The following is a 27370-nucleotide window of genomic DNA, read 5'->3' on the forward strand; positions in this document are numbered from 1 at the left end:
TGCTCATTTGCTTTTCACAGCCTTAGCCTGCAGCCAGACCATCCGCCCTTCATCTGCGGGGCTTCCCGGGGTGCTCAGATGGTGTCCGTTCTAGCAGGCCGCTGATGAATCCCAGGATTTGCATTTGATCCAGAAATCAAGAGGATCTCTAACTCCCACTGTGGTCTTCCTCTAAGAAGCAAGCTCAGATGAGCAGGCCCTGGGAATCTCTCGCCCAGAGCTACAGTCTTGTTAGGAGGCGTGGGGCCGGATCTGAGTGGCGTGCTGCCCCTGACCACAGCAGGCCAATGCCTTGTTCTGAATACTCTTAAGCTTCACTCAGAGGGAAAAAAAAAGCTTGCTTTGCTAAATTTTATTTTTATGAATTTTTCTCTTATTTATTTTGCAAACGGGAGTTGCAGTAGGAGCGGGCGGCTTCTCTGAATAAGATACTGCCTTGTGGATGAGAAATAACAAACTCTTGTTCAGCCGTGCTAGAGTGCAGAGAAGCCTGCTGGTCACAGCGACAGTCTGGGCTTCCAGTAGATGCTCAGCGGACACTCAGACGGTGTGTTTGACGGTCATAGCACCCATGGGCCAGCCATCCCTCCATGACGGGCTCCCTGAGCACAAGTAGTCTCCAAAGCATTTCCTGTTTGCTGCTGTTCCGTCAAATTCTAGAGCCTTACCTCAGGTTCAACCTTCAGCCCTGATCTCAGCTTTGAGCGCTGTGAATGCCTGAAACTGGCCTGTGAATGCCTGAAACTGGCCTGTGAATGCCTGAAACTGGCCTGTGAATGCCTGAAACTGGCCTGTGAATGCCTGAAACTGGCCTGTGAATGCCTGAAACTGGCCTGTGAATGCCTGAAACTGGCCTGTTGGGTTTTGTTGTTGTCGTTACATAATGGCCTTCTAATAAATGCAATTCAATCATAGTTGCTGAATTCTTACTTTCACTTGTGTGTATGTGTGGTATGTGTGCACTCAACTTTGTACGTTTATGTGTGCCACCTGCTTGTAGGGGCCTAAGAAGGCCAGAAGAAGGTGTCAGATCACCTGAAGTGGAGTTACGTGCAGATGTTAACTGCTGTGTGGGTGCTAGGAACTGAATCTGGGTCCTCTGTAAAAGCCATTAGCCAGGCCGGGCGCACACCGTTACTCCCAGCACTCGGGAGGCAGAGGCAGGTGGATTTCTTGGGCTTAACAGCTTGTGCCACCACCACCTGGCTTAGCTGTTGAAGTCTTAAAACACATGGTAATTGTGGGTTGGCGGGGCTGACTTTCTAGCACAGGGTCCATAGTCAAAGGCAGGTCACAAAGCCTTGCTTGTTCTACAGGCTTTCCATGGAGCTAACTTACAGTGCAGAGCGTTTTCTTCACATTTCCCACACACCCAGAGCTAGCATCTCACACCTGGCTAGCAGAGGCAGGCAGATCCCTGAGTTCAAGGCCAGCCTGGTCTACAGAGCAAGTTACAGGACAGGCGAAGCTACCACAGAAAAACTCTGTCTTGAAAAACCAAAAAAAAAAAAAAAAAAAACAACTACAAAAAAGTGTGTGTGTGTGTGTGTGTGAGAGAGAGAGAGAGAGAGAGAGTTTTCATTGAATGTGCTTGTCGGCCCCCCAGCTGGAAAGGGCATCTCAGTAAAGTTGCGTGTTCTCTTCATGTCATCGGCTCCCTCCTTTCTTGTGTGCACACTAAAGCCATCAAAGAATTCCTGTTTTGTGCATCCTTTTGTAAACTACAAAGGCTTTGAACAGTTTGGAAATAGTAAAAAGGATTTTTTATTTCCTGCCAAATAAATTTTAGAAAGAAACCCTTGCCAGCCTGCACAGATGGACCACTGCCGTGCCTGGTGAGGTATCTAATGGGGCCAATTTAATGAGGAAAACTGCTTATATACCTATATATTTTATATATACATATATATGTGTATATGTATATATATATGTATATTTTTTCACAAACGTGCACCAACAGCAAAGACTCTTCTAACAAGCCCGCAAAAGAAGTTTTGTCAACAGCCTTAAATGTTATCAGCCAAGCAGATTTCTGAGTGAAGCAAACACATTTAAACAGCCTTTGAAAAGCCAGTAGAAGAAAACACAAATTGCTTTTGTGCCACGCAGAAGTCTGCAGGCCGTCGAGAAAATATGTCTTGAAGCACTTTCCTGGGCAGAAGGCAGACATATTTACTTTAACTGAAATAAAAGAGAATGAAAGAAAAAGAAAATTCACTCCACGGACACTATTAGAAAGGGAGTTTTATCGATGTGTTGGCTTCTCTGGAAGAGTCTTTTAACCATGAGTCTGAGTCTAACCTTTCAATTCAGTGTTACGAAGTCAAGATTATGGGTGCTGCTGAAAGAATTAAAGCATCCTCTGCCAAGGGGTCCATAAGGAAGAAGCCGGAAAACATGCGCTTTTAATGTACAGTTCTGCCATTTTTCTTTGAAAATTCTGGAAATATCTGGAACACCTCAGAAGTCTTCAAAGCAGTTTCCACCTTGATGGCTTCTTAAGTTGAATCATGGTTACACAAGCAACCCACTTCATTCTTATATAAAGGGATTCAAAGTTCTTAAAGATATCGACTCAACTGACAGTGAATTCTTAATCTTCAGAGGAAAGAAATGCAGCGGATCTACAAAGATCCTGGAGGATTATTGTATTTCTTGAGAGAGGATTATTTTCGCTTTAATAAAAACAAAAACAAACAAAAAAAACCCTAGAAGTTTTTTGTTTTGTTTTTTGGTTTTTCTAGACAGGGTTTCTCTGTATTGTTTTGGAGGTTGTCCTGGAACTCACTCTGTAGACCAGGCTGGCCTCGAATTCACAGAGATCCACCTGCCTCTGCCTCTCAAGTGCTGGGATTAAAGGCGTGCAACACCAACGCCCGGCTATGCATAGTTAATTGTAACTTACCTTGATGCATATTATGTGGTGAAACCTGCCATAGCAACCAAGGAACTGATCTCAGCCAATCAGAGCAACCAAATCCTCAGCCAGTCAGACTGAAGGGTTCAAAACCAGCCCATGTAAAGCAAACTTGGATAATCGCCAACTGTGTCATTTCTCCATTTTCAGATGACCAATACAGCTTCTCCTGTTGTTGGTGGAGGCTTCCAAAACCATCTTCAGCCTGGAATGCTGTCTCACTCTAGAATATTTTTCTCTCCCTCCCTCCCTCCCTCCCTCCCTCCCTCCCTCCCTCCCTCTCCCTCCCTCCCTCCCTCCCTCCCTCCCTCCCTCCCTCCCTCCCTCTCTCCCTCCCTCCCTTCCGTTTTGGTTTTTCCAGACACAGCATCTCTGTGTAGCCCTGACTCCTAAAACGCACTCTGTAGATAGACCAGGCTGGCCTTGAACTCACAGTGATCTGCTTGTCTCTGCCTCCTGAATGCTGGGATTAGAGGTGTGAGCCACCAACGCCGGGCTCATCAAAAGTGTTTTCTAACAATACTCTTCATTGATGAAGTTTTTCGACTCTTCTATCATCTCTCTTCTGCTATTGAGCCCATCTTGTAAAATAGTCTTTATTATTGTTTCCTTTTTTCTCTCTCTCTCTTCTTGCTGGCCTAGAACTCAACTATGTAGATCAGGCTGGACTAGAACTCAGATCCACCTGCCTCTGCCTCCGCCTCCCAAATGCTAGGATTAAAGGCATGAGCCACCACACCTAGCAGCTACTGTGTTTTCCAATGGTTAATTTCTCAAGCCACTTATTTTTATATCCTGTTTCTCAGCTGACCTTGACTATTTGTTCTAAGACTCTTCAAGAGTCTGTGCAATGGCTCTGAGGGTTCTGGGCTTGCTGTCAAGTCTAGTAACCGAGACTTTTGAGAGCCACCTGGTGCCCCATTGCTTCCCTAAAGCAGAGGTGGTGATAATTACTTTTGTGAAGTCAGGAGAAGTTTCCAAAAGGAGCACTCCAAACCCAGACCTGAGCGGTAAGTGGACATTAGCATCAAGAGGAGGAATGGTCCAGGCAGGGAGAGGACCCCTTAGAGATGCACCGTATTTGAGAAGGACCAGACCTGGATGATGAGAAGTAGAGAGACTTGTAGAACAATGCTGGGGGCATCTTTAAGGTCACCCAGAGAATATTAATGCTATCCTAATAGGCTTTTTGTTGTTGTTGTTGTTTTTTTGTTTTTGTTTTTGTTTTGAGACAGGGTTTCTTTGTGTAGCTCTGTAGACCAGGCTGGCCTTTAACTCAGAGATCCGCCTGCCTCTGCCTCCCGAGTGCTGGGATTAAAGGCGTGCGCCATTCGGCGCCAATAGCAGGTTTTAACCACCGATAGGTTGTCGTAGGATCATACATAATAATACAAAAACAGCGCACTTTAGTTTCAAGGAGGATGAATTAGAAACATCTTGACTGACACAGACATCATAATGTGGAGATTACTGCAAAAGCTTTGCAGGGGTGGGGAGGGGAAAGATGGAGATTGGGGTGGTTATAGGGATGCATGAAAGGGCAGGAGATGTTTACCAGACAAGTAGAAGGTGAACTCAAGTCTTAAGCTTATCGGAAATGAAAAGGGAAACTCATCAGACCTCTGGTTGAATGAACAGGATGGGCCATATAGTGCCGGCCACCTGGGAAAGGGCTGGAGAGATGGCTCAGGAGTTAAGAGCACTCACTGCGCTTCCAGAGGACCTGGGTTCAACTCCAGCACCCACAACCACCCGTATTTCCAGTTCCTGGGAATCTGACATCCTCTTCTGGCCAACACAGGCACTGCATGCATGTGGTGCACATACATGCATACGTGTAGGTCATAATAAAAATAAAACCTTTAAAAAAAGCATTATGGGAGAACATATGGTGACATTTGAATTCATAGGATTTGAGACGGATGCAGCTGAAGAGCGTCCTACAAAGTTACATTAGTCTGAAATGGGGAGGGGGCATTAGAGATGACAGTCCCTCTCTGTCCACATGGTCAAACTCCACAGGTGGCATTCCTTCTTTTTGTCTGAGGTATTGGGAATCGAACCTAGGACCTGGTGTGCAACAGGCAAACACTTCTGATGCTAGGCTACTCTTAGTCCACTGTCCTTTTTAAGTGTGTCCTGTGTAATTAAAACAATGACCTCAGACTTTGGCCAGTTTACAGTTTCTCTGATTTTGTTCTTTTTTTTTTCCTGATTTTAAGCTATATAATGAAGACGAGACTGTAGTGAGCTACTGAACTACATGCCATCTCGCGAAATCTTTCCTAAGAATACTTTTGGGGGGGGGGGCGGGGAGGGTCTCACTATGTACCTCTGACTGATCTGGAGCTCGCTCCGTAGACTGGACTGGCCTCGGAGTCACAGAGATCCGCCTGCCTCTGCCTCCCGGGTGCTGTGATCAAAGGTGTGCCACCACCGCCCGGTTCCTAGGAATCCTTTAATTGCTAAAACTATCTTGGGTAAAATCTGGTTTCTGGTCCCTTAGAGCCTTAAATTCCTATGCAAAGCGGCCACGACTTAGAGGTTAGCCGCCTGGTTTAATTGCTGTCTGCCCACTTCTGCAAACGACGCTTGCTTGTTGCAGGTGTCCAGAGCCATACTTCTGCACACATCACGCCGGGCTTTTCTTTGCTAAGGTCTTTCCGGTCCGCCCTTTCCGCGCAGGCGCCTGGAGCCCCGAGACCTGCATGACCCGGCCTTTTCCCAGGGCCCCAGCCTGAACCCGGCGGGGGCGTGGCTGGCGGGCTCGTGACGTTATTAAGCGGCGCCACCCGCAGGGCGGGATCGGAGCGCGACCGCGCAGCCGGCCGGCCCTGAGAGGAAACGAAAGTGAGGGTGGAGGAGGTCGCCGTGCTGGGCCGGGCGGCGATAGAGGCAGACTGACTCCCCTGGTCTCCGCCCGTCCCATCCCCTCAGCGTGAGTGCCGGCGCGCGGCCCGGGGGGAGCGAGCGAGCGGGCGAGCTGGGCGGGCGGGCAGGCGGGCGGGCACAGCATCCCTCCTTCCCCGGCGGCGGCGGTGGCGACTCTGCCCGCCTTCTGGTAGCTTCTCTCCGCTCCTGCCCCCCTCTCCTCCCCGCTACCTCCCGGAGCCCCGGCCGCGTCTGCTGCGCACACAGTCCCCTCCCACACCTGACGTCCCCAGGCGAGGAGCTCGGCCGGGGGAGCTGGCGTTGCCTCCCTTGTCCCTCTGCGGACGGCGCGCGTGAGCCCGAGCGGGCCTCGGGGCCGTGCACGGAGAAGAAGCGCCTGGTCGCGGCGCGCCTGCCTCCGTAGGTCACTCGGTGGCTCTGTGGCCTTCCCCCCGCGGCGGGCAGCAGAGGGTTGGAGTGGGTTTCCCGCGAGGTCCCCGTCGAAGGCGCGGCGCGGGAGGAGACGCTCGTATCTGCCGCCCTGCCTTCCACAGCGCGGCTTCCTCCGCTCGCACCGGCCCCCAGCGCATCCCACGCCGAGTTCTCCACCCCTCCCTCCCCCCAGGACGGCTTGAGAGTTTAACAGGAGTCTCCTCTTGACGTGCAGCCGCCAGGCGAAGGCTGTGAGGAGCTTTCCCACGGCTCACCTGCTCGGGAGGCCTTGCTTTCTGTTTTAGCCCCCACATCTTCCTGCTTTCCTCTGCTTAGGCGCTGCCTGTGTCCCTTAAGAAATCGCCTCCCGAGACAGGGGTGGTGGTACAGAGGGGCAACAGGGTCATCCGTGGGCACGGAAATAAACGGGATCCATGTCGGGGAAGGGATCACTAACCCCCTTCAAATCCCATTACTTTCTGCTGCTGTTGCTAGAAACATTATTTTTTCGAGCTCTAATTTTTAGAGCTTTTTTATTTTTATTTTTGGGGTTTGTTTTGAGACAGGGTTTCTCTGTGTAACTTTGTAGACCAAGCTGGCCTCGAACTCACAGAGATCTGCCTGCCTCTGCCTCCCAAGTGCTGGGATTAAAGGCGTGCGCCGCCACCGCCCCGCTGGTAATGGCTCTAACTTTATATGACAATGCTGAGTAGTGGATTCACAGTGAAAACATGGTCTCTAAACCACCGCGTGTCTGACAACATGGGAGACGTCCATTCTTGTACCCTCGTGCTCCCCACTCCCCGAAGATGTCAGCATACCTCTAAGTCTTCTCTCCCTTCCTGAAGATCTCTTAATTACCATTCCTTCCATTTTTGTAAAGATGATTAGTTTAAGTTGTGCTCATGTGCGCGCGGGTGCCTGCAGAGTCAGTCACTGTTTTGTTTCCCTGGAGCTAGAGCTACAGGTAGTTGAGAGCCGTGTGTCCAGTGTGAGTGCCCGGAGTTGAATTCAGGACCTCTCCAGCTCCCCATCCAGTTGCTTTTTTAATGTTTTCTTCCCGTGTACCTTTTCATAGCCATCATGGCACTGGCTGTTGTGACTTCATGTTCTTTTATTTCCCACTTGCAGTGCTGGGCCAGAACCCAGGGCCTTTCAGGACAGGGCGCCCGTGGTGTTTTACTCACGTTCTCCCAAACTCAGACTCCAGAGTGCTGAGACACAGTCGTACACCAACCACAGCCAGCCCAGCATTCCTTATCATGGAGGGGAATTTCTGCCCTTCAAATTAATGTCAGCCGGGCACTGGTGGCACACGCCTTTAGCCCCAGCACACGGGAGGCAGAGGCAGGGGGATCTCTTTGAGTTCGAGGCCAGCCTGGTCTACAACAGAACAAGTTCCAGGACAGCCTCCAAGGCAATACAGAGAAACCCTGTCTGGAAAAACCAAAAAAAATTTTTTGGAAAGGAAAAATTAATGGGTTTCCCAGTACTACAACTGCCTGTTGTTCCAGAGTCTTTCCCACTCTTGATGGTAGCCCAGCTGGTGCTTCCATGCCTTAAGTTAGTACTTTCATATTTCAAAACATGAAATAAACCAAATCCCAGCATTTTTGTCATATCACATAATATCTTGATTGTTCTGGCAAAAATGTTGAAAAAAATAATTCTGTGGTGGTCCTTGGAAATACTGTGGCTATTACCTAGTAGGTTTTATAATTTGTTTCCAGCACACTCTGTCATGAATAGCCACTATTGTCTCAAAAGTATAAATTAACAAGTACTCAAAGGCCATTTTTCCTCCTGTGTCTTGTTGAATTAATCTTTTTGATATCTGATACCAATGGCCCCTGGGGTCTCTAAATCTGAGATGGCCTGGTTTCCTAGTAAAACTAACTGATGTTACTGAAAAGCAGGGCTTGGCTAGCCTCCTTCCTAGACCTTACTTGGAGGAAGAGGCCATTCAAGTGTCGGCCCTTTGGCATCCTGCAGGTGGTGGTTGGTACTGTGGGATCCTTGCTTCATTCCTGGTAGTTCTAACCCAAGAGCTGACTGACGGGATTTATGGTTGTAGTAACGATGAAGAGGAGGACCGAGCCAGAATGCACTGCCCCCCTCAAGAAACAGAAGCGAATCGGGGAATTTACCCGGCACCTCAGCTCCACATCTGACGATGAGCCTCCCTCCTCTGTCAATCATGAAGCAAAAGGTATGTTGGCCTGAGTTTGATGAGGACACTGGCCGTCTGCTCGTTTGGATCCTCAGTGCTCGGACTGAGCAGGCTGTACTTCACTGCTCCTTGGGCAAAGTGAGCAAATTTGACAGAAATGCGCTACTGTTCTCCTGCTAAGAGTAGGGAAAGTTGTTTTAAATTTTAAAAAAGGGTGTGTGGGCCTTAGCTCTGTCCCTGGTCCTATAGCAGGTGATGTTGTCTCTGCTTAAGTCAGGTAGAAGTGGCAACATTGAGTGCTATGGTTTTAATAGCTATTAATAACTTTGGGGCTCCTTTGTAGATGTGGGGTGCAGCTACCTTGTCTGACTCTGGTTCTCTTGTACAGTTTTCTCAGTTCCTGCAATTGTAATTAGAAACCAGCTATAGGACTGGAGAGACGCTCAGCAGTTAAGAGCAACTGGCTGGTCTTCCAGAGGTCCTGAGTTCAATTCCCAGGACCCACATGGTGGCTCACAACCTTCTATAATGCAATCTGGTGCCATCTTCTACACTGTATACAGAAATAAATAAATCTAAAAAAAAAACAAAAAACAAAAATCAGTGTGGTGGAGCAATGCTCTTATTGCTGTCTATACTCAGCTCAAAGATTTGGTTGGTCTGGTTGGAAGATGCTTTGCCTGTGATTTTTAACATGGTGGACTGAGTTCACTTCATATACCAGGCAATTAAAAGTACTCTGACAAGTCACCATTCACTTCTTTTTTTTTCTTTTTTCTCATCTCTTCTCCTCCCCCGCCTCTCCTTTTTTTTTTTTTTTTGAAACGGGTCTCACTATGTAATTCTGGCTGTCCTAGAACTCTCTCTGTAAACCAGGCTGGCCGGAAAGTCACAGAGATCCACCTGCCTCTGCCTCCTCAGTTATGCGATTAAATGTGTGCCACTATACTGTGCTTCCATTCGCTTCTGAGAGCTGCTCTAGAAAACTCCAGTATGTTGCACTGCTTTCAGCAGAGCTCTCTTCCCTCACGCTTCTGGCGGTCACAACAGGTTGTCATGCTCCTTGTGAAGGCCCTTGGGAAGACACTCCCCCCCTTACTTGTGTAGTGTCTGGTGGCTCGCTGACAGCTCTTGGTACCGCGTGTCTCTAGTTTTTGCCTCTGTCTTCCTGTGTCCGTGTCCACATTTCCCTGTTAGGAGGCAGTCATTGGTTTAGGACTTATGCCACTTTAGTGTTTCCTTATTTTGACTTGCTTATGTCTGCAAAGACCCTATTTCTTTTCTTTCTTTCTTTCTTTTTTTTTTTTTTTTTTTTTTTTTTTGGCTTTTGGAGACAGGGTTTCTCTGTATTGTTTTGGAGGCTGGCCTGGAACTCACTCTGTAGACCAGTCTGCCCTCGAACTCACAGAGATCCATCTGCCTCTGCCTCCTGAGTGCTAGGATTAAAGGCGTGCCTCACCAACACCCGGCAAGACCCTATTTCTAAATAAAATTCCTTTTCAGTTTATAACTGACAGCAATGTTGAAAGAAGACATATTCAACCCAGTACACTAGCAGGCTTGCATTGTGCACGCTGGGTGATCACTGGTAAACTGGACTATGAAACGTTGTAACTGATTGGTGACTAAAAGGATGCCATGTTTCCTTTGTGGGTGTTAGTTCATTTTCTAGTGGTAGACTCACAGAAGGACAGCTACACACTAGCTGTTGCAGTGAAGCTGCCCAGCAGGTGGTGAGCCTCAAGTAGCTTTGGTGTTTGTGTGGTCTAGGCTGGACACTCTCCTGACCTTGCATATGGAGGTGCAGCTGCCTTCAGAGACTCAGTGGTGTTGAGCATGGTTGTATATGCCTGGTTCCTGTCTGTTTGGGGTGCTGATACCAGAGAGACCATGTGAGATGAACAGCTTGAGACCAGCCTGAGCAATGCTCAAAAAACAATTATAAAGAAGTCTGAGAGGGCACTCGGGAGGCAGAGGCAGGAGGATCTCTGTGAGTTTGAGTCCAGCCTGCTTTACAAGAGCTAATTCCAGGACAGCCAGGGTTACACAGAGAAACCCTGTCTCGAAAAACCAAAAAAAGAAAGAAGTCTGAGAGGTAGCCAGGTCTAGAGGCAAGTGGATCTCTTTGTTCCAGAACATCCCAGGCTACACAGAGTAACCCTGTCTAGATAAACAAAACAAAACAAATCTGAGTGGATTTCAGGGTAGAAGAGAAAGTCTTTATGTGAGCAGGGTCAGTAAATGGAGAGAACCAAACACTGCTGGTGCTTAGGTTCCCTTGGGTATGAAGTGGCCTATGAGGGACAAGGGAGAGCGTGCTTAGGGAGTAAGTATCTAGGGCTAGGTGGATCTTTAGGCTTTTCCCGTCAAGTAACGTCTTTGAAAAAGTAAGAGGACAGCTCCCAGGTAAGGATGGTGAATATATAAAGTTGAGGTTCCTTTAAGGAAACTAGTGTGATTGACATTTTAAACTTTTAAAACTGTGACTGTAAAGTGTGATGACCAGCCTGGCACACTTCCTTAGTTTTACAAAATAGCTTTAACCTTTTCTGGAAGCAGCTTCATGACTCAGGACTGACTGTTGCTGTTGTGTGTATAGAGTGGAGATTCGGGGCTGGCCAGTCTCATATGTGTGTGACAATAGACCAGTTGGTTTCTTCGAGTTGCAGAAAACAAGGCAGAAGGCAGGCAAAGCAGCACAGCTACATATCTGCAGGCTAGCTCACTACAGGAGGGGCAGCCTCTCAGTGGTTCCCGCCTAGCAGTGGAGCAAATGCTTCGTACATAGTTAATGGAGGGGTCTGCGGGAAGGTCATAGTGTCACCTTTCCAAGAATCTGAAACTCATGATGGCTTTACCTTGCCCATCCTCCTCCACCTTTCAGAGTGTGTCTGTATCAGCTCCTCTTGGGCATCTCCTGGACGGTGTCTGCTGAGTCTGCTGTCGCCCGAGTTACATGTGCAGTTCTCCTCTGCAGGCTGTTGAAGGGTCCCCTGCCTGCAGGTACAGTTCAGGAAATAGAAAGACAGTACTGACTATTCCTGTGTGGACCCTGTGTTTTCTTCCTTTGCTGGATCAATGTGATGATTTGTTAGCACATCTTTTTAAGCAGGTAGTTCGTTTTACATTATTCACAGGTATATGTTGCCAGCTCAGCAGCTTGACATTTAGCCAGGGAAAAGAAGAAAGGAATATTATCCTGGGCTTCTTGGCATCACTCTCTCCCAGGTGTTCTGAGAGGAGTTTGGAAGCATTTTCAAGTGTAAATAAACTCTTAGCCACACAGAGTCAAATAACCTTCTTGAAGTAAGGAGGTGTAGCAGAGAGCACTTTGTTCTCTTTAGTTGCTTCTTATAGGAAAGTGGGTCTGGATCCTAAGAAAACATCCATTTCTCTTTAGCTGTGCATTTGGTGTGGGCTCATAATCCTCTTGTAGCAAGTTGGTTTGGAAGTTGCAATCCAACCAGCACCACATTAAAAGTACCTTTCTCTCCACCTGGTTTAACTCTTCCCTCAATAGCCCTGAACACCATCGCTTTCCTGTCTGTCCAGATTCATGACCTTAATAAAACACTGTTACCTGTTGTTTAAATTGCTCTAATGAGTTACTGTTTGTTTGGCATGAAGGAGAAATGGCATCTTTAAGCAAGGAAGCGTGTGTTGCCCAGCCCTTGCTGGGTAGGGTGTGCTGTGTATTAAAGTGCATAGTCTATGCTGTTGGCCAGCATTGGTTGGAGCTGCCTCTTCCTTGTGTTACCACTTTCAGTTTTAACCTTGGCATGCTTGTCCCACTGTTATGTTGCCATGTGGGCAGTGTTGCCAACAGCTGGGAAGCTGTTCCTTTATAAAGCCTGTCTTCTTTAGAATGGCTTAGTAATGATTTCCATCAGGCGGGGAAGAAAGCCCAAGTGAAAATCCAATAGTGTTTTCTTTGAGCTTTCTGGTAGATCTTAGAAGGGATCCTTCTTGGGAGGTAAATAGGGATATCACCTGGCTTTGGCAAGTTCTTAATGAAACTAATGATTTTAATAGACTGATCTCATTAGTCCCGTTAACATATAGCCTCATTACTAAGTTCTCTGCTCAGCCTTTGCTAAATTCTGTCTTAGGAAGTAAACCCCCTCAGTTGTACTGCAGCCTTGACAGTTCCCTGTTTCATCAGAAAAGATGGCCCAGAGACCCAGGGATAGAAGTGAACAGTGGCTTCTGCAGTCTTTGCACACGAAGAGCGGTCTCTGAAACTCTCTCAGGTCATGTCAAGCTAGGAAATGACTTTATGCACCAGTAATAGAAGGAAGGCCGGTCAGCCTGTCATGTTCCCTTCTTGGTCTCACAGGGAATTATGGTTCTTCAGCTGCTATTGCCCCCACTCTGAGAGTCTGCAGGTGTGCTGTCTGTGCAGTAGTTAGAACCTGGGGAGGGGTGGGGTGGAAAGAATGGTCTCCGTGCCAGAGTCTGCTGCGAGAGCGCTGTCTCTAGTCCAGCACTGATTTTCCCAGAGAGATTTCCACCCAAATTTGACTTTCCCTGTCATTATTTCCCCAAAGAAGTCATCAAAGGAAAAGGAAAGCTGATTTTTCTCTCAGAGAGCTAAGGGAGTGGGGAATCCTGACGCCTGACTGTGGGATGTGTGACACACCATCCTCAAGAGCCGAAGCGAGCATAGTCCCCTTTCAGGGTTTTCTGTCGGCTTCTAGTTCAGGGTAGGCCTGCGCTGTCTGCCAGGCTGGTAAAAGGAGCAAGAACTGGTACAGCCTTGCAGCTTCTAACTCAGCCTGTGTCACTCCACTCCCCAGAAGGGCCACAGGGCACATTCTCTGCCCCGCCCTTTCACTACTGAGCGTGCAGGTTAAAGGAATGACGGCGTAGAAAGAGCCGGCCCCTTGGAGCACCGCTCCTTAGCATGCAGACTCTGCTGCCTGCCTGATGGGAAGGAACCAGTCTCTTCTCAAAGCTGGGCGTGGTGACTCTTTATAGCTGCGTAGTTTGCACAGGAAAATACAGAGCAAAATAAATATCACCTCACCTCTGGGTTTCCATGGTTACTTATTGTTAATGTTCTGCTCTTGCCTTCTGAGTAGCACTCTCTGCCACTGTGGCATGTGCTGCATTGGTGGATGTAAGCGAGTTGCTTAGTAAGAAATTTGGGCAGCCATCTTAATAGGAAGGGGCACATTTCGTGGCTCTTAAACTAAGATTCCTTCTTGCTATCTGATTGGTTTTGAAAACACACTTTTGAGTATATTTCGAGTGATGTTTTTGGTCCATACATTTACTGGCCTTTTCTTTCTTTTGCAAAATGTTATATTCTTTAGAAATGCCCATTTCTCTTATCTGTTGTGTTTCAAAGTTCTCTGACAGTTGTTACTTTTTGATAGAAAGTGCCCTATTTTACTTAGTATGGACCTTTCGGGAACAGGTTCTGAACCAAAGGAGTTGTCTGATCTAGGCAAGCAGTGGGCTTTCCCCCCTAATTAAATAAGCACTAAGGATGCAGTCCAGGCCTTTTGTGTGACAAGCAGTGCTCTACCCGGGCTGTGTCAGCAGCTCCAGGTGTCCACTTTAGTTAACAGTATTCAGCATTCTGGGCTCCATTTCCTCAGGCCTTAAATTAAATTTTGTTATAATTACTAATTTTTTACATTTATTTACTTGTGTGGTGGTGTTCCGGGGGTTGAGGTTGTGGGACGGCGTGCACGTGGAGGTCAGAGGACAGTTTGTTCTCTGCGTCCCCTGAGGTTTCAGTGACAGAACTCAGGTCATCAGACTCGACAGCAAACACGTTTACCTGCTAAGCCATGTTACTGGCCTCAGATGTGCCTGTCCCATTTCAGTCTTCTGCTGGTAAAATTGGGCTGAATCATGGTTTGAGGAAGGCCACATTCTTTGTATGGTATATTCTGTCCTTATCTTTTGAGGCCTGAAACCTGACACTTCTTGTTTCTGGAAATAGCTTGAACCATATACTCGGTAGGTCATCAGAAAAGATGACACTTGCTAATTTAAGTAATTTCTACTAAATGGGGAGCCTCACTCTGAGTGTTGGAAATACAAAGTTAGCTGTGGCAAAGTTCCTGTTCTCTATGAGTAATCCTGTCCTTGGGGGTGGCATGCAACTAATAGTTGTCTTTAACTCAGCCCAGTGAGGGCTTTGCTTTTGGTGGGATGACTCATGGTATTGGACCCAGTGGACAGGAGAACTAGGTAGGTGTGATGGGGAAGATGCAGGTGTGTGTCTTGCTGCAAAGGGATGAGGTTGGTACTGATAAACTTTAGAATCACGATACATGTTTTAAGTTGTAGTTTGAGCAATAGTCTGACCACCTGGGCTCAATAGAGAGCTGTTATGGGGTCTTTGGACTTCCCACAGCATCAGCCTCCTCTATGGAGACAGGATCTCTATATGTCTCCCAGGCTCAACTTGAATTGGAGATATTCCTACCTTAGCCTCCAGGGGCTGGGGATGCACCATGGACATGTGCCACCCTGCCTAGATGTGGCCAGTTTCTTTTCTCAGCAACCTTCATTTAGCCACATTGCTAACCTAATTAAAAATTTACATTTTAATAAGTAAAGTGTATTTATGTGTGTTTTCTTAAACTTTTAAAAGGTATAAGAAGATAAGGACTAGGGAGATAGCTCAGTGGTTAAAAGCACATACTGCTCTTGTAGAGGACCTGACTTGAGTTCCTTCACCCATATCAGGTGGCTCACAAAGGCCTGTAGCTATTGCTCCTGGGAATCTGACCCCTCGTCTGGACTCTGAGAGCACCTGCACTCACATGTGCACATACATGCTCTCACACATACACACATGATTCAAAGATAGAAATCTTACAAAACCCCAACTACTTCATCTTAGTCTTCATGATAGGAAACGTCATCAGGTTTCACTTCTTTAGTTTCTCCAGAGTCATTTTGGTATTGTTTCCAGGCCCCAGTCCCTGTGTGTGTGTGCATAGTCTCTTTCAGGATAGTCAGTTTCATTGGTTTCAGAGCTCAATTACAAGTACAAGAAATAAAAATACATGATTACGTTTTTCTCTTACTATCCAAGAGTCAGGATGCTGTGTGTATGTATGTATGTATGTATGCATGTATGTATGCATGCATGCATGCATGGTGTGTGTGTGTATGGTGTATGTGTGTGTATGATCCCAATACCAGCAGGGCTTGAACCTTGGACATCATGCATGCTGGTTAAGCACTCTACCACAAGAGTTACATCCCCCAGTGGTTATTATTTAAATTTTTTAAAAGATTTGATTATATGTGTATGAGTGTTTTCCTGCATGTAGTATGTAAACCATTTCTGTGCCTGGTGCACATGGAGGTCAGAAGAAGGTGTCAGATTTCCTGGAACTGGGTTAAAGATGGTTGTGAGCTGCCATGTGGGTGTTGGGAACTATATCTGGGTCCCCTGCAAGAGCTGCAAAAGCTTTTAACTGCTGAGCCATCTCACCAGTCCCCTTTTTAAAAAGCATGTACTTATACATAATAATAAATTTTGTTATAGTAGTTTTATGAATGTATGTGATGCATTTTGGTCATAGTCACACATTCACCCCCATGACTTTCTTACTCCCTTGCCCCCTTCTACTTTTATGGAGAGACTCAGTGATAAAGACAGATAGACATCCCCTGTGTGTTTCCTTAGGATTGGTTACAGGCTCATGGGTGAGAGTTTGTTTACAGAGTTACAGGCACCTTACCAGTGGTCACACCACTGAAGAAATGTCTCTCCCTCCCCATCAACCGTTAGCTGTGTGTACATCCTCAGGGTGGGACCCCATGAACAACCCCACTCCTATGATAGATCCTGATGGACCCAATCTTGTGCAGGTAATCACTGCTGTGAGCTCAAGAGGTGCAGCAACCTTCTCAGCCTGAAGTCAGGGCTCCACCCCTCTCCCCTCCTTTTTCTGCTCTTCTATTCTTTCTGCCCCTTCTTCCAGGATATGCTCTGAGCCTTGGAAGGAATGCCCGAACTTTCCCATTTATGGTTGAATATTCAAATTATTTTAAAAGATTTAAAAATAGTTCTCTGTGTGGGTGTGTTCATGTGAGCACAGGTTTCCTCTGAATCTAGAAGATGGTGTTGGGTCCCTTGGAACTGGAGTTACAGGAAATCACGAACTGCTCTTTGAGGGTGCTGGGAACTTAATTCTGGTCCTCTGGAGGAGCAATGTGTGCTTCCCCCCCCAGTGTGCTCTTAACTGCTGGGCCATCTCTAGCCCATGACTGAAGGATCACTTGTTTTCAGCACTCTGCCTTTACCATTGACCACAGAAAGAAACAGTGCTGCTCTGTAGGCGTAAACAGTTAGAAAGAGCATGTCCTGTCCCCTTAGCAGACCAGCAGCAGCTTCCCCGCTGGGGCTTGTGATCTCCCTAGCCATGGGATTTGATGAGGTTCACAGTACTAGGTATGAATTCCCTCTTGTGCAGTGGGCCTCAACTCTACCTCTCTACCTTCTATTATTTTTTGACAGTCTTGGTGATCTGTTTCAATGCATATAGCAAGTGTTCTTATGTTTTCTTGCAAGAAACTCAAGTGTTAGTTACATTAACTCTGTGTGTGTGTGTGTGTGTGTGTGTGTGTGTGTGTGTGTGTGTGTGTGTACACCAGATATTCACACTGGGTGGTTTCTTCTTCAGTTGCTTTCCACTTGTTTTGAGACAGTGTCTCACTGAACCTAGAGCTCATCAATTCTGTAGACTAGCTGCTGGCTGGCTAATAAGCTGCAGGATTCCTCCTGTCCCTGTGCTCCTCATCTCTAAGTAGGTAACCTGTTACTACTAAGATGTGTGCACTGCTGAGCACTGTCCAACTTTTATTTAGTGTTTGAGACAAGGTCTTACTGTCTAGCCCTAGCTGTCCTGGAAAACTATGTAGACCAGGCTGGCCTTGAACTCAGAGATCCACCTGCTTCTGTCTCCTGAGTGCTAGAATTGCCCAACTTCTTAAACCCTGGCATCAGATTGGACATCACCACCCTTATTTCCTGTTCTGCATTCCTCCTAGTTCTCTGTTGTCTGTACCATTTTTAGTGAAATGTGAGAAATTCCTGCCTAAACTTTTGAGAGTATTTCCAGATTCAGGTGGGTTTATCTCAGAAACCTCTTGTGCTGGCTAGTTTCTTTTGTCAGTTTAACACAAGCTAGAGTCGTCTGGAAAGAAGGAAGCTCAGTTGAGAAAAATGCCTCCATCACACTGGCCTATAGACAAGCCTGTGTCACATTCTCTTGATTAATGATGTGGTAGGGCCCAGCCTACTGTGGGCTGTGCCACCCTGGCGGGTGGTCTTGGATTATGTGAGAAACGAGTTCAGCAAGCCAGGAGGCAGCTTTAAGTCTTTGCTCTTCTCTCTTGCTCTTTGGTGGTGTCTGCTCTGGTTCCTGCCTCCAGGTTCCTGCCCTGACGCCTGCCTTCTAAGATGACAAACCCATCCTCCCCAGCTTGCTTTTGGTCTTGGTGTTTCCTCAGTTAGAAACGCTGACTAAGACAGCTTGGTGCCAGGTTCATGGAGTATTGCTGTAACTGACCTACCATGGTGTTTGGGGGAGGACTGTGGAGGTGTTTAGAATTTGGGGCTGGAAAAGCTGTGGAGTGCACAGTGCTGACCCAGCTGTCGTGGGAACCTGGAAGACACTGCTGAGAGCAGTGCAGACGATGGACGGCCTGGCTTGTGCGGTTTCAGAGGGAAGTTCGAGAGTCCTTAAAGACTATGGAGTCATTGGTTATTCATGTGAAATTCGAGTCAAGAATCTGGAGTTCTAGTTAGATGTGACTGATTAAGAAGGGGTCAGCACCACCAAGGTAAAACCTTTGCTTTATTGGGACAGCTAATGCTGATTAACCGGATTATAACAAGAGACCAACATTGTTGAGGTGAAAACTTCTGGGAGTTATTTCCGTAGGGTCAGCACACAGAAGCAGTGGTCAAGAGGTGGCCAAAGCTATGGCTCACTGTGTCCTTGATAGTGTGTAAGATTCTCTCACTTGGCGCTGTGAAGGATCACAGAGTGGTGGGGGCTTGGCACTTTTGAGAGGTCAGGAGAGGCCATTGGAGACACTAGTACAGTGTCAGTGACCACCGGGGACAGCAGCAGCTGTGGAGGGGAGTGGCCCGGAGCCTGAGACAAGCTGATGTGCTGTGAATGGCAGAGCTGCCTAGGCCCTTGCAGCCTAGAAGGTCAGGAGTCAGTCCCAGATATCAAGCTAACTTTTTACACTGTTGAATTTCGGTTTTGATTGTGACTGTGCCTTTGTTCTTCCCATGTAACTTATTTGGGCTTCACAGGAGCCCACAGTTACAAGGCTCTCCCTCCACTCCGCCAGTCCATCTCCCCCCACCCTCCCCCATTTCCCTTTAGAAAAGAGCAGGCTTCCCAGTGATAGCAACTGAACATGAGACTGAACTTTTAAAGTGTTAGAGGTTTTTATTTTTTAAGACTGAGACTTTTGAAGCTGTGTTTTATATTGTGACACTAATATTAGCACGGCATTTTAGGGACAAATGGGAAAGGAAAGATTGTAGTTGATAGTGGCGTGTTTGTGTGTCAAGCTGACAAATGGTCAGTTGTGCTTACTAGGTTCTTGTCAACTTGACACAAGCCAGGGCCATCTGGGAATAAGGAATCTCAACTGAGAAATGCCTCTGTCACATTGACCGGTAGGGTATTTTCTTGGTTAATGATTGATGTAGGAAGGTCCAGCCTACTGCAGGTGGTGCCATTCCTGGGCAGGTAGTCTTTGGTTGCTTAAGAAAGCAGGCTGAGCAAGCCATGGAGAGCAAGCCAGTAAATAGCTCTCTTCCCTGGTCTCTGCTTCAGCTCTTGCGGGGGGGGTCCTGAGTCCTTGGTCTGATTTCCCTGAAGAACAGTAGGCTTTAAGATGAAATAAACTCTTTCTCAAGTTGTTTTTGGTCATGGTATTTATGACAGTAGGATAAAATTACTTTGGATGAAGTAACCTTCAAGTAAATAGATTCATTAAGCACGTAACAGTAAATATGGATACCCAGACTGAAAAGCATCGCAGCTTGATGAAAGGACAGCCCATCCTTTCTGGCAGCTGCTTAGATCTTATGTGGAGTCCTTTGACAAGGTTAGTGGACAGTGGAGAGGAACGCTCGGCCTGCTCAGGCTTCAGCCCCTCCTGTAGCGTTGTTTACTCTGTCTGTTCTACTGTCTGCTCAGTTGGTGGCCCTGTTGGAGTTAGTCTTCACTCCTACCCTCCTTCCCTCTTTTCCTTCTCCCTTTCCCTGTAGCAGCCTTTTTCTTTTAGGCCACCAGCCAGTTCCCAAATCATGACATAGGACTTACTGATGATGAATGCGTGGCCTTAGCGTAGGCTCTTATAACTTGACTTGTTTCTCTTCATCCACAATTTGCCTCAGGGCCTTTTTCCTTTCTTCTGTATATTTTACTTTCATTGCTTCTCCTGTGTGACTGGCTGGAGGTTGCCTGGCTTTTGGCCTCAGGCACGTTCCTCTCTTTCTTCCTTGCTCTCTCCTTCTCTCCTTTCTCCTCCTATGTATTCTCTGCCCGCCAGCCCCGCCTATTTCTCCTGCCTCACTATTGTCTGGTCACCTTTTGATTAGCCCAATCAGGTGCCTTAGGCAGGCAAGATGAAACAAATGCAACACATCTGTACATAATTAAACAAATACAGCAGAAACATGTAACACACCTTTACATTAGAAAGGCAGCAGAAACAAATGTAACACATCTTTACACAGTTAAAGTAATATTCTGGGGCATAAACAGATGTTATATAACAACACTTAACTCTTTTCTCTCCTCTTTTTCTTTCTGTAGCCAGCTTCAGTGAAGACCTACTCTCTTGCCTGCTAGTTTGAAGGACTATGAATGCAAAGAGAACTAACTAGGAGGTTAAACAATCAGTATTTAGAAATTTTGGCTAGAAAGATGGCTCCGCAGGTAAAGGTGCTTGCTGCCAAGTCTGCAGACTTGAATTCAGTCCAGAACCCACTTGGTAGAAGGAGAGAAACAGATTCTATCCCTGACCTTCACTCATACTCCCTCCCCAGTAACTCATACAGACAGATGTGATACAAACGAGAAGATACATTTTTAGAAGAAATAGATGTTAAATACTGAACAGTAGCAGAAAAAAGTGGCATCTTCACTTTTCACATTTGATAGTGTGCTTTCTCGTGTACTGCTTTAGTTTGTAAGCTGCCCTGTGAGGCAGGTGTCACCATCTCACTTTGATGGTGCACAGGTGAGGTAGGAAAATGATTGTGTGAGTTCCTGCTGTGTTACATACCAGTAGGTGCCGGAGTCCAGTTTCCATGGGGTTAAGATCCCAAAGAGGAGGTGTGGATTTGAGGGTGAATCCAGATGGCTGCTCCTCTCTGATCCCCTTTTCTTCTGTATAATTGCACAAAGGATTAAATGGGAGAAAGGGGCATGTGAGCTGGGGTGTGGCTTGTGATCTCAGATTGAAGTTAGCAGTGAGCTTGACAAGTTAATAGACACCAATTATATGTTAATAGAGGAGTCACAAGTTCCTTTTGCCAGAGAGAAGAATGACTCCGGTTTTTTGGCAAGCAGGGACTTTGTTCAAGCTCCTGAGAGAGTGGAGACTTTTGTCTAAATGCCTGATCTTCGGAAAAGGACTTTCTTGGGGGACCACACACTCCAACATAGAATGTTTCAGTTATATTGCAGAGTATCCAAATAGCTAAAGCTTAAAATGAGCAAAGAGGAAGCTAGACAAACATTACTGTGAACCTAAATAGACCTTAGGAGTTTATAAATCTTGATTATCAAATATACACCTTACTTATCAAGCATATGTTACTTATCTAAATTTTCTGGTGTTAATTTGTGTGGGAGTAACCAGAATTATCATGGTGGGGGGGATTTTTTCCAAAGAATTATTTTAAGAGGCTACCATTATGGGGTTGGAGAGATGGCTCAGTGGTTAAGAGCACTGGCTACTCTTCAGGAGGTCCTGACTTCAATCCCAGGGTCTGATGCCCTTCTCTGCCCTGCAGGCATGGATGAAAATCAAGCACTCATACATAAAATATTAAATTAAGTAAATAACATTTAAAAAGAGGCTACCATTGTGTACATCTCATTCTCCATTGAAGCCCACAAGAAAGGCTTAATAGTAAAAGCCATATACAATGAAAGTAAAGGGTGCTGGAGAATTGTGGTCCTAGAAGTCAAAATGATGGAACTTTTTGTCAAGCAGCCATAGTTGCCATGTGGTCTGTGCCAAGCGGGAACTTTGGTGATTTGTCCAAGATCATACCGCTGGTAAGAGTAGTGATGTCACTCTGGTCGTTGAATGAGCTCCACTCAGTGCAGGACACATACTAGACGTAAGCTGAATAAGTGGGGTATGAATGTGCGGAGCAGTTTGGTGACCTGGACTCACCCAAACATCTCTCTCTCTTCCAGCATCTACTACAAGCCTTAGTGGATCCGACAGTGAGCCTGAGGGGAAGCAGCCCTGCTCCGATGGTTTCAAAGATGACTTCAAAGCAGATTCCCTTGTGGAGGGAACTTCTTCCCGATATTCCATGTATAATAGTGTTTCCCAGAAGCTTATGGTACGTCATTGTTTAGAATGGATTTTAACAACTGCCCAGGAGGGTGGGAGGAAGAGGGGAAGTGTGTATTGGTGTTGGTTGGGGTGTGGCACAGTTGACACAGGCTAGGTTGTAAGTATTTTCCTTCTACTTTTTTTTTAATTTATTTTTATTTAAATTAGAAACAAGCCTGCGTCACATGTCAATCCCAGCTTCCTCTCCTTCCCCTCCTCCCCTGCCTTTCACCAATCCCCCACCCCATCCCCGCTCTGATCCCCAGAGAGGGTGAGGCACTCTATGGGGGATCCCCAAGTCTGTCATATCATCTGGGACAGGGTCTAGGCCCTCCCCCATGTGTCCAAGCTGAGAGAGCATCCCTCCATGTGGAATAGGCTCCCAAAGTCCATTTGTATGCCAGGAATAAATACTGATCTACTGCCGGAGGCCCCATAGATTGCGGAGGCCTCCTTACTGACATCCACATTCAGGGGGTCTGGATCAGTCCCATGCTGGCCTCCCAGCCATCATTCTGGGGTCCATGAGCTCCCCTTGTTCAGGTCTGCTGTTTCTGTGGGTTTTACCAGCCCGGTCTTGACCCCTTTGCTTATCACTCCTCCCTCTTTGCAACTGGGTTCCAGGAGTTCAGTTCAGTGTTTAGCTGTGGGTGTCTGCTTCTATCAGCCACTGGATCAAGACTCTAGGATGGCATTTAAGGTAGCCTCTCCTACTGCTTAGATTGCCAGTTGGTGTCATCCTTGTAGATCTCTGGAAATATCCCTAGTGCTAGATCTCTCCTAAAACCTATATTGGCTCCCTTCTTATGGTATCTCTCATCCTGCTCTCCTCTGTTCTTCCCTGGACTCAACCTTCCTGCTCCCCCATTTCCTCCTCATTTCCTTCTACTGTTCAGAAGGCCCCCCTGTCCTTCTTAGCTTTCACATACACTTACAGGTAGCAAGAGGAAAAGGGAAACCTGCTCACTTTCCTCATTAAAACTTAGTGGCCATACAAAGTTGAGAGAAGTCCACGCTTGTCTTCTGTCCAGCCTCACTAATGTCATGGTTGGCTCCTGCATTTTGCTGGACTAGTTTAAGAATGAGATGAGCTCCTGCTGAAGTCAGAGGTCAGGATGCTATTGAAGTCTATGAGCTTCGGTCAGTGGAACATGGGAAGTTCATGACTTAGCCTCTGACCCAAGGAAAGGACTTGTGGGTGCAATCCAGAATTTGTCCGGTCCGTGAATGGCAGTGGCAGCTTTCAAACAGAATATAGACCCTCCAGGAGGAATTAGACCTCTGCATTAAAGTTCTTTGATTGGCTAAGTGCTTTGATTTGGGTTTTGGGTCCCTGATCTTTGAGGTTTTACCCTTGTCTAGTAACTCTGAAGTTTAGCATGAACTTATAGACAGGACATTCAGAAAGGCATTTCTGTGCCAGGACCTTAAAGTGTCCTCCTCCTCTTTTACATGAAGCAAATGAAGTTACTCTCATAACTGAATAGGTTCCTGCAAGCCCACAAGCCTGGGCAAAGGGTAAGGTAGAAGCTACTGCTTGAAGCTGCTTTATCCTAAATTAGGTTCTCTTTATCAGCTCTATCTTGGATCTCCTTTCCACTTAATATGTCAAAGGAGCTGCAAAGGGGAGCTGTGCAAATGTCCAGTGAGAGTCATTAAGCATTCTGGGTGCTAATTACAGTTGTACGGTCCCCCTTTCATGTATCTAGCTACCATCAGGTTGCCCTGGACTTCACCTGCAGAATAGACAGTGATTATTTATGCTTCTTTTCACCATTAGGCTACAAGGCAAACTTGAGGCCTCACTCATCTGTTTCTCAGGGTTTATCACAGTGTATGACCTGTGATAGGGACTAAATAAATACCTGTTGATTGGATTAACTGTGCTTTGTTCCTTTTCCAGGCCAAGATGGGCTTCAGGGAAGGGGAAGGATTGGGTAAATACAGCCAGGGTCGGAAGGACATCGTGGAGACCTCCAATCAGAAAGGCCGCCGTGGTTTGGGTCTGACACTGCAGGGCTTTGATCGGGAGCTGAATGTGGACTGGCGGGATGAACCAGAGGTAAACTGAGGAGGGTGGAGGAAACAGAATGGCTACTGGTATTTTTGGGTAGTTCTCTGAAACCATGTTTTAACACATTAGAACCCTGAAGAGGTCCGGGCGTTGGTGGTACACGCCTTTAATCCCAGCACTCGGGAGGCAGAGGCAGGTGAATTCGAGGCCAGCCTGGTCTCAGAGTGAGTTGTAAGACAGCCAGGGCTACACAGAGAACCCTACCTAGAAATAGAAAGAAGAGAAAGCAAGCAGCCTGAGCAAGCCATAATGAGCAAGCCATAAGCAGCCCTCCATGGCCTTCAGCTCCTGCCCCCAGGTTCCAGCCCTGTTTTAGTTCTTACCCTGACTTCCTTCAGTGATGCGCTCTGATGTGGAGTATAAGGGAAATAAACACTTTCCTTCCTAAACTGCTGTTTGGTCATGGTGTTTGATCACATCAATAGAAACCCTAACAAAATGAAATGAACATTTGCGGCAGTATTCAGATATCACTTTGTGTAAAGGGAACCCTTCCCTGAGAGAAGCCTTCCCGCCAGCCTGGTTCCAGAGCCGCATCAGTGCCAAATAAACACACAGGAGTCTATGTTAATTATGAAGCTGTTGGCCTTGCTTGTTTCTTACTGGCTAGCTCTGACTTAAGTATTTATCCCATAATTGCTAATCTAAGCATTTCTCTTACCGGAGAGGTTTCCAGGCCTCCTACCCCATGGCGTTATATCTTGACTCCTGTGTTTCTCCTTCCCAGAGTCCTCCTGGACTCCTAGTCCCACCTGTCTTGGTTCCCTATTGGCCAACAGTGCTTTATTGACATATACACAGGACTTCCTCCATCAACTTTGTTTCTGTTGTTTTCTAGAACTAAGACTATTAGATAGAATATGATAGGAGGAAGCCTTTGACTGCACAAAGAACTTTTAATAGTTAAGGGGAATATTCCTAGTAGACCGTTAAACTTCATAGGCTAGCGAGCTCTCTCTCTGCTAGGAGAGCTTAACAAGTGAATGGGCACCCACTGCCCCTTGGGTGTGAGACAGATTACAAGCTTCTGACATTCTTCTGTCTTCACCAGTTTTGGTACCCAGACTCCGAATATGTGTTTGCTTGTGTACAGTTCTCCTGTTGTGCTGCATAGTTGCTTATTACTTGGTTGTATATGTGATGAGACAGAGAAACTTTTTTTGCATTGTTGAGAATCAAACCAGTTATCATACATATCAGGAGAGCAGTTTACCACTGAGTTATATCTCCAGGCTCAATTTTAAAACTCATTCTTGGGCTAGAGAGATGGCTCAGAGGTTAAGAGCACAGGCTGTTCTTCCAGAGGTCCTGAGTTCAATTTCCAGCACCCACATGGTGGCTCACAACCATCTGTAATGAGGTCTGGTGCCTTCTTCTGCCCTGCAGGTTACATGCAGACAGAACACTGTATACATAATAAATAAATCTTTTTTTTTTTTTTTTTTGGTTTTTTTTTTTTTTTTTGGTTTTTCGAGACAGGGTTTCTCTGTATTGTTTTGGAGGCTGTCCTGGAACTCACTTTGTAGACCAGGCTGGCCTCGAACTCACAGAGATCCACCTGCCTCTGCCTCCCGAGTGCTGGGATTAAAGGCGTGCGCCACCAACGCCCGGCTAAATAAATCTTAAAAAGAATAATTAAAAATTAATTTGCATGCATAGATAGTGATAAAGTTTTATTTATTTTTACCTTATTCCTCAAAGAATTTGAAGTCAGTATAATAGAAGTACCCTGAAACAATAAAAATCTGGGACATCAGAGTTGTGGACGTGAGGCTAGGAAACAGTACAGTTGTCTGACTGTCTGCATAGTGCCTGTAGGTAAGCAGCTGTGCTCTGAATGCTGGGACACTGCTACAATTGCGACTACACGTAGGCTTTTGCTTTAGAGACACTGAGTGTTTTCCTTGTCCTCATTTGTGTGGAAACAAGTACTTAGAGGCTCTGGTCCTTTGAGTGGGGCAGGACTTGAGTTCCCTGTTAAATTTGAAGTATGAAAGTTGGTTGTAAAAATTTCTCTTAAGGACATAGGCTACTAAACAAAAACCCCTTTTTATGGTGAAGCTGTTGCAGATACCAGTGGCCATAATTCATTTTTCTCAGACAGAAGCTGCCTGGTAAGGAAGGAAGAGTTTGGCTGCAAAGCCAGTTGGTAGCTTGTGGATGGAGTTTCTGTCCCACCTGGTCCCACAACCTTTTAGCCCTAATAAACACACAGAGACTTACATTAATTAGAAACTGTTTGGTCGATGACTCAGGCTTCTTACTGGCTAGCTGTCTCTTAATAGCCCATTTCTATTAATCCGCATATCTCCAGGAGCTCTTGGCTTACCTGGTGATGCCCGGGTCTCTTTTTTCCTCAGCAGCTACATGGTGTCTCTTGCTGCTCACTGTCTGCATCCTCCCCAAAAATCTCCTCGTCTTCTGATAGCCCCGCCTCTACTTGCTGTGGCTACTGGCCAATCAGTGTTTTAATCATCAGCCAGTAAGAGAAACATATATGTAGAAGAACGTCCCCCATCAGTAGCTGCTTCTTTAAGACAGATGAGACTGGCCGGGTCACAGCGATAAAGTGATCAGGGCTCTTGGAGTGCAGTGTGTAAAGTTCAGATCCATCCCCTGGATAGTCTTAATGTCCAGGCTTCAATGGCGAGATTGGTTTTGCTTTTGTTCAACAAATGAATGTCCAATGTATATATGAGTTTTTTATTGTGTACAGCTTATAGTTTACATTTGTGCTTAAAGGTGGGCATTTGAATGGGAGGAGAAACCATAACTCACTGCCAGATTCATGCACGAAGGCTTCAGTGGTTTTCTTTGTACTTTTGTGCCTTGGTGGTAGGCTTGCCCTTGAGACTTTGCATTGTAATACCATTATATGCCTTTCAGAGCATGCAACATTACCTTTAATCACATTGCTTCCACTTGCAGTGGTGAATCTCTTGCTTGGGAAGCAATCTGTTCAGCTGACACTCAGGTTAGCTACCTGCATAGGTTTTAGAATCCACATTTTTTTCTAGCCCAGTGGCACTTAGTCCTGGAGTCACTGTACTATTATTTGCAGACTTAATACGTACAGTCCCCACATCAGACCAACCTCAACCATATGCTCTGAAAAGTATTACTCTTTGAAAGCTCTGCAAGTGGTGCTCATGTACAGCAGTTAAGAACCCTGTTCCAGTCTGTTCAGGAAAGTACTTGAAAAGCCAAGAGAAAGCAGACATTAGAGATGAACTTGTGCTTGCCTACTATCCTAGAGTCAGTGCTGGGGGGACACTGTTTCCTGGTTTCTGGGTTATTCTGTGAATGACATTGGAGGCATTAG

General features: G+C 46.4%; 1 protein-coding gene across 1 annotated transcript in view; it reads left to right on the forward strand.

Annotated features, from left to right (window-relative positions):
* The first annotated feature begins 5698 nt into the window (after positions 1 to 5698).
* Positions 5699 to 27370, forward strand: part of Cmtr1 (cap methyltransferase 1) — a 43980-nt gene continuing 22308 nt past the window's right edge. Inside the window, exons 1-4 of the mRNA XM_040732512.1 lie at positions 5699 to 5855; positions 8295 to 8429; positions 21830 to 21981; positions 23878 to 24036. Of these exons, the coding sequence (XP_040588446.1) occupies positions 8300 to 8429; positions 21830 to 21981; positions 23878 to 24036 (441 nt within the window). The 5' untranslated portion in view covers positions 5699 to 5855; positions 8295 to 8299. The remainder of the gene's footprint in view (positions 5856 to 8294; positions 8430 to 21829; positions 21982 to 23877; positions 24037 to 27370) is intronic.

The sequence above is a fragment of the Mesocricetus auratus genome, unplaced genomic scaffold (genome assembly GCF_017639785.1).
Source record: "Mesocricetus auratus isolate SY011 unplaced genomic scaffold, BCM_Maur_2.0 Super-Scaffold_100027, whole genome shotgun sequence".
In the NCBI taxonomy this organism is placed as follows: Eukaryota; Metazoa; Chordata; class Mammalia; order Rodentia; family Cricetidae; genus Mesocricetus; species Mesocricetus auratus.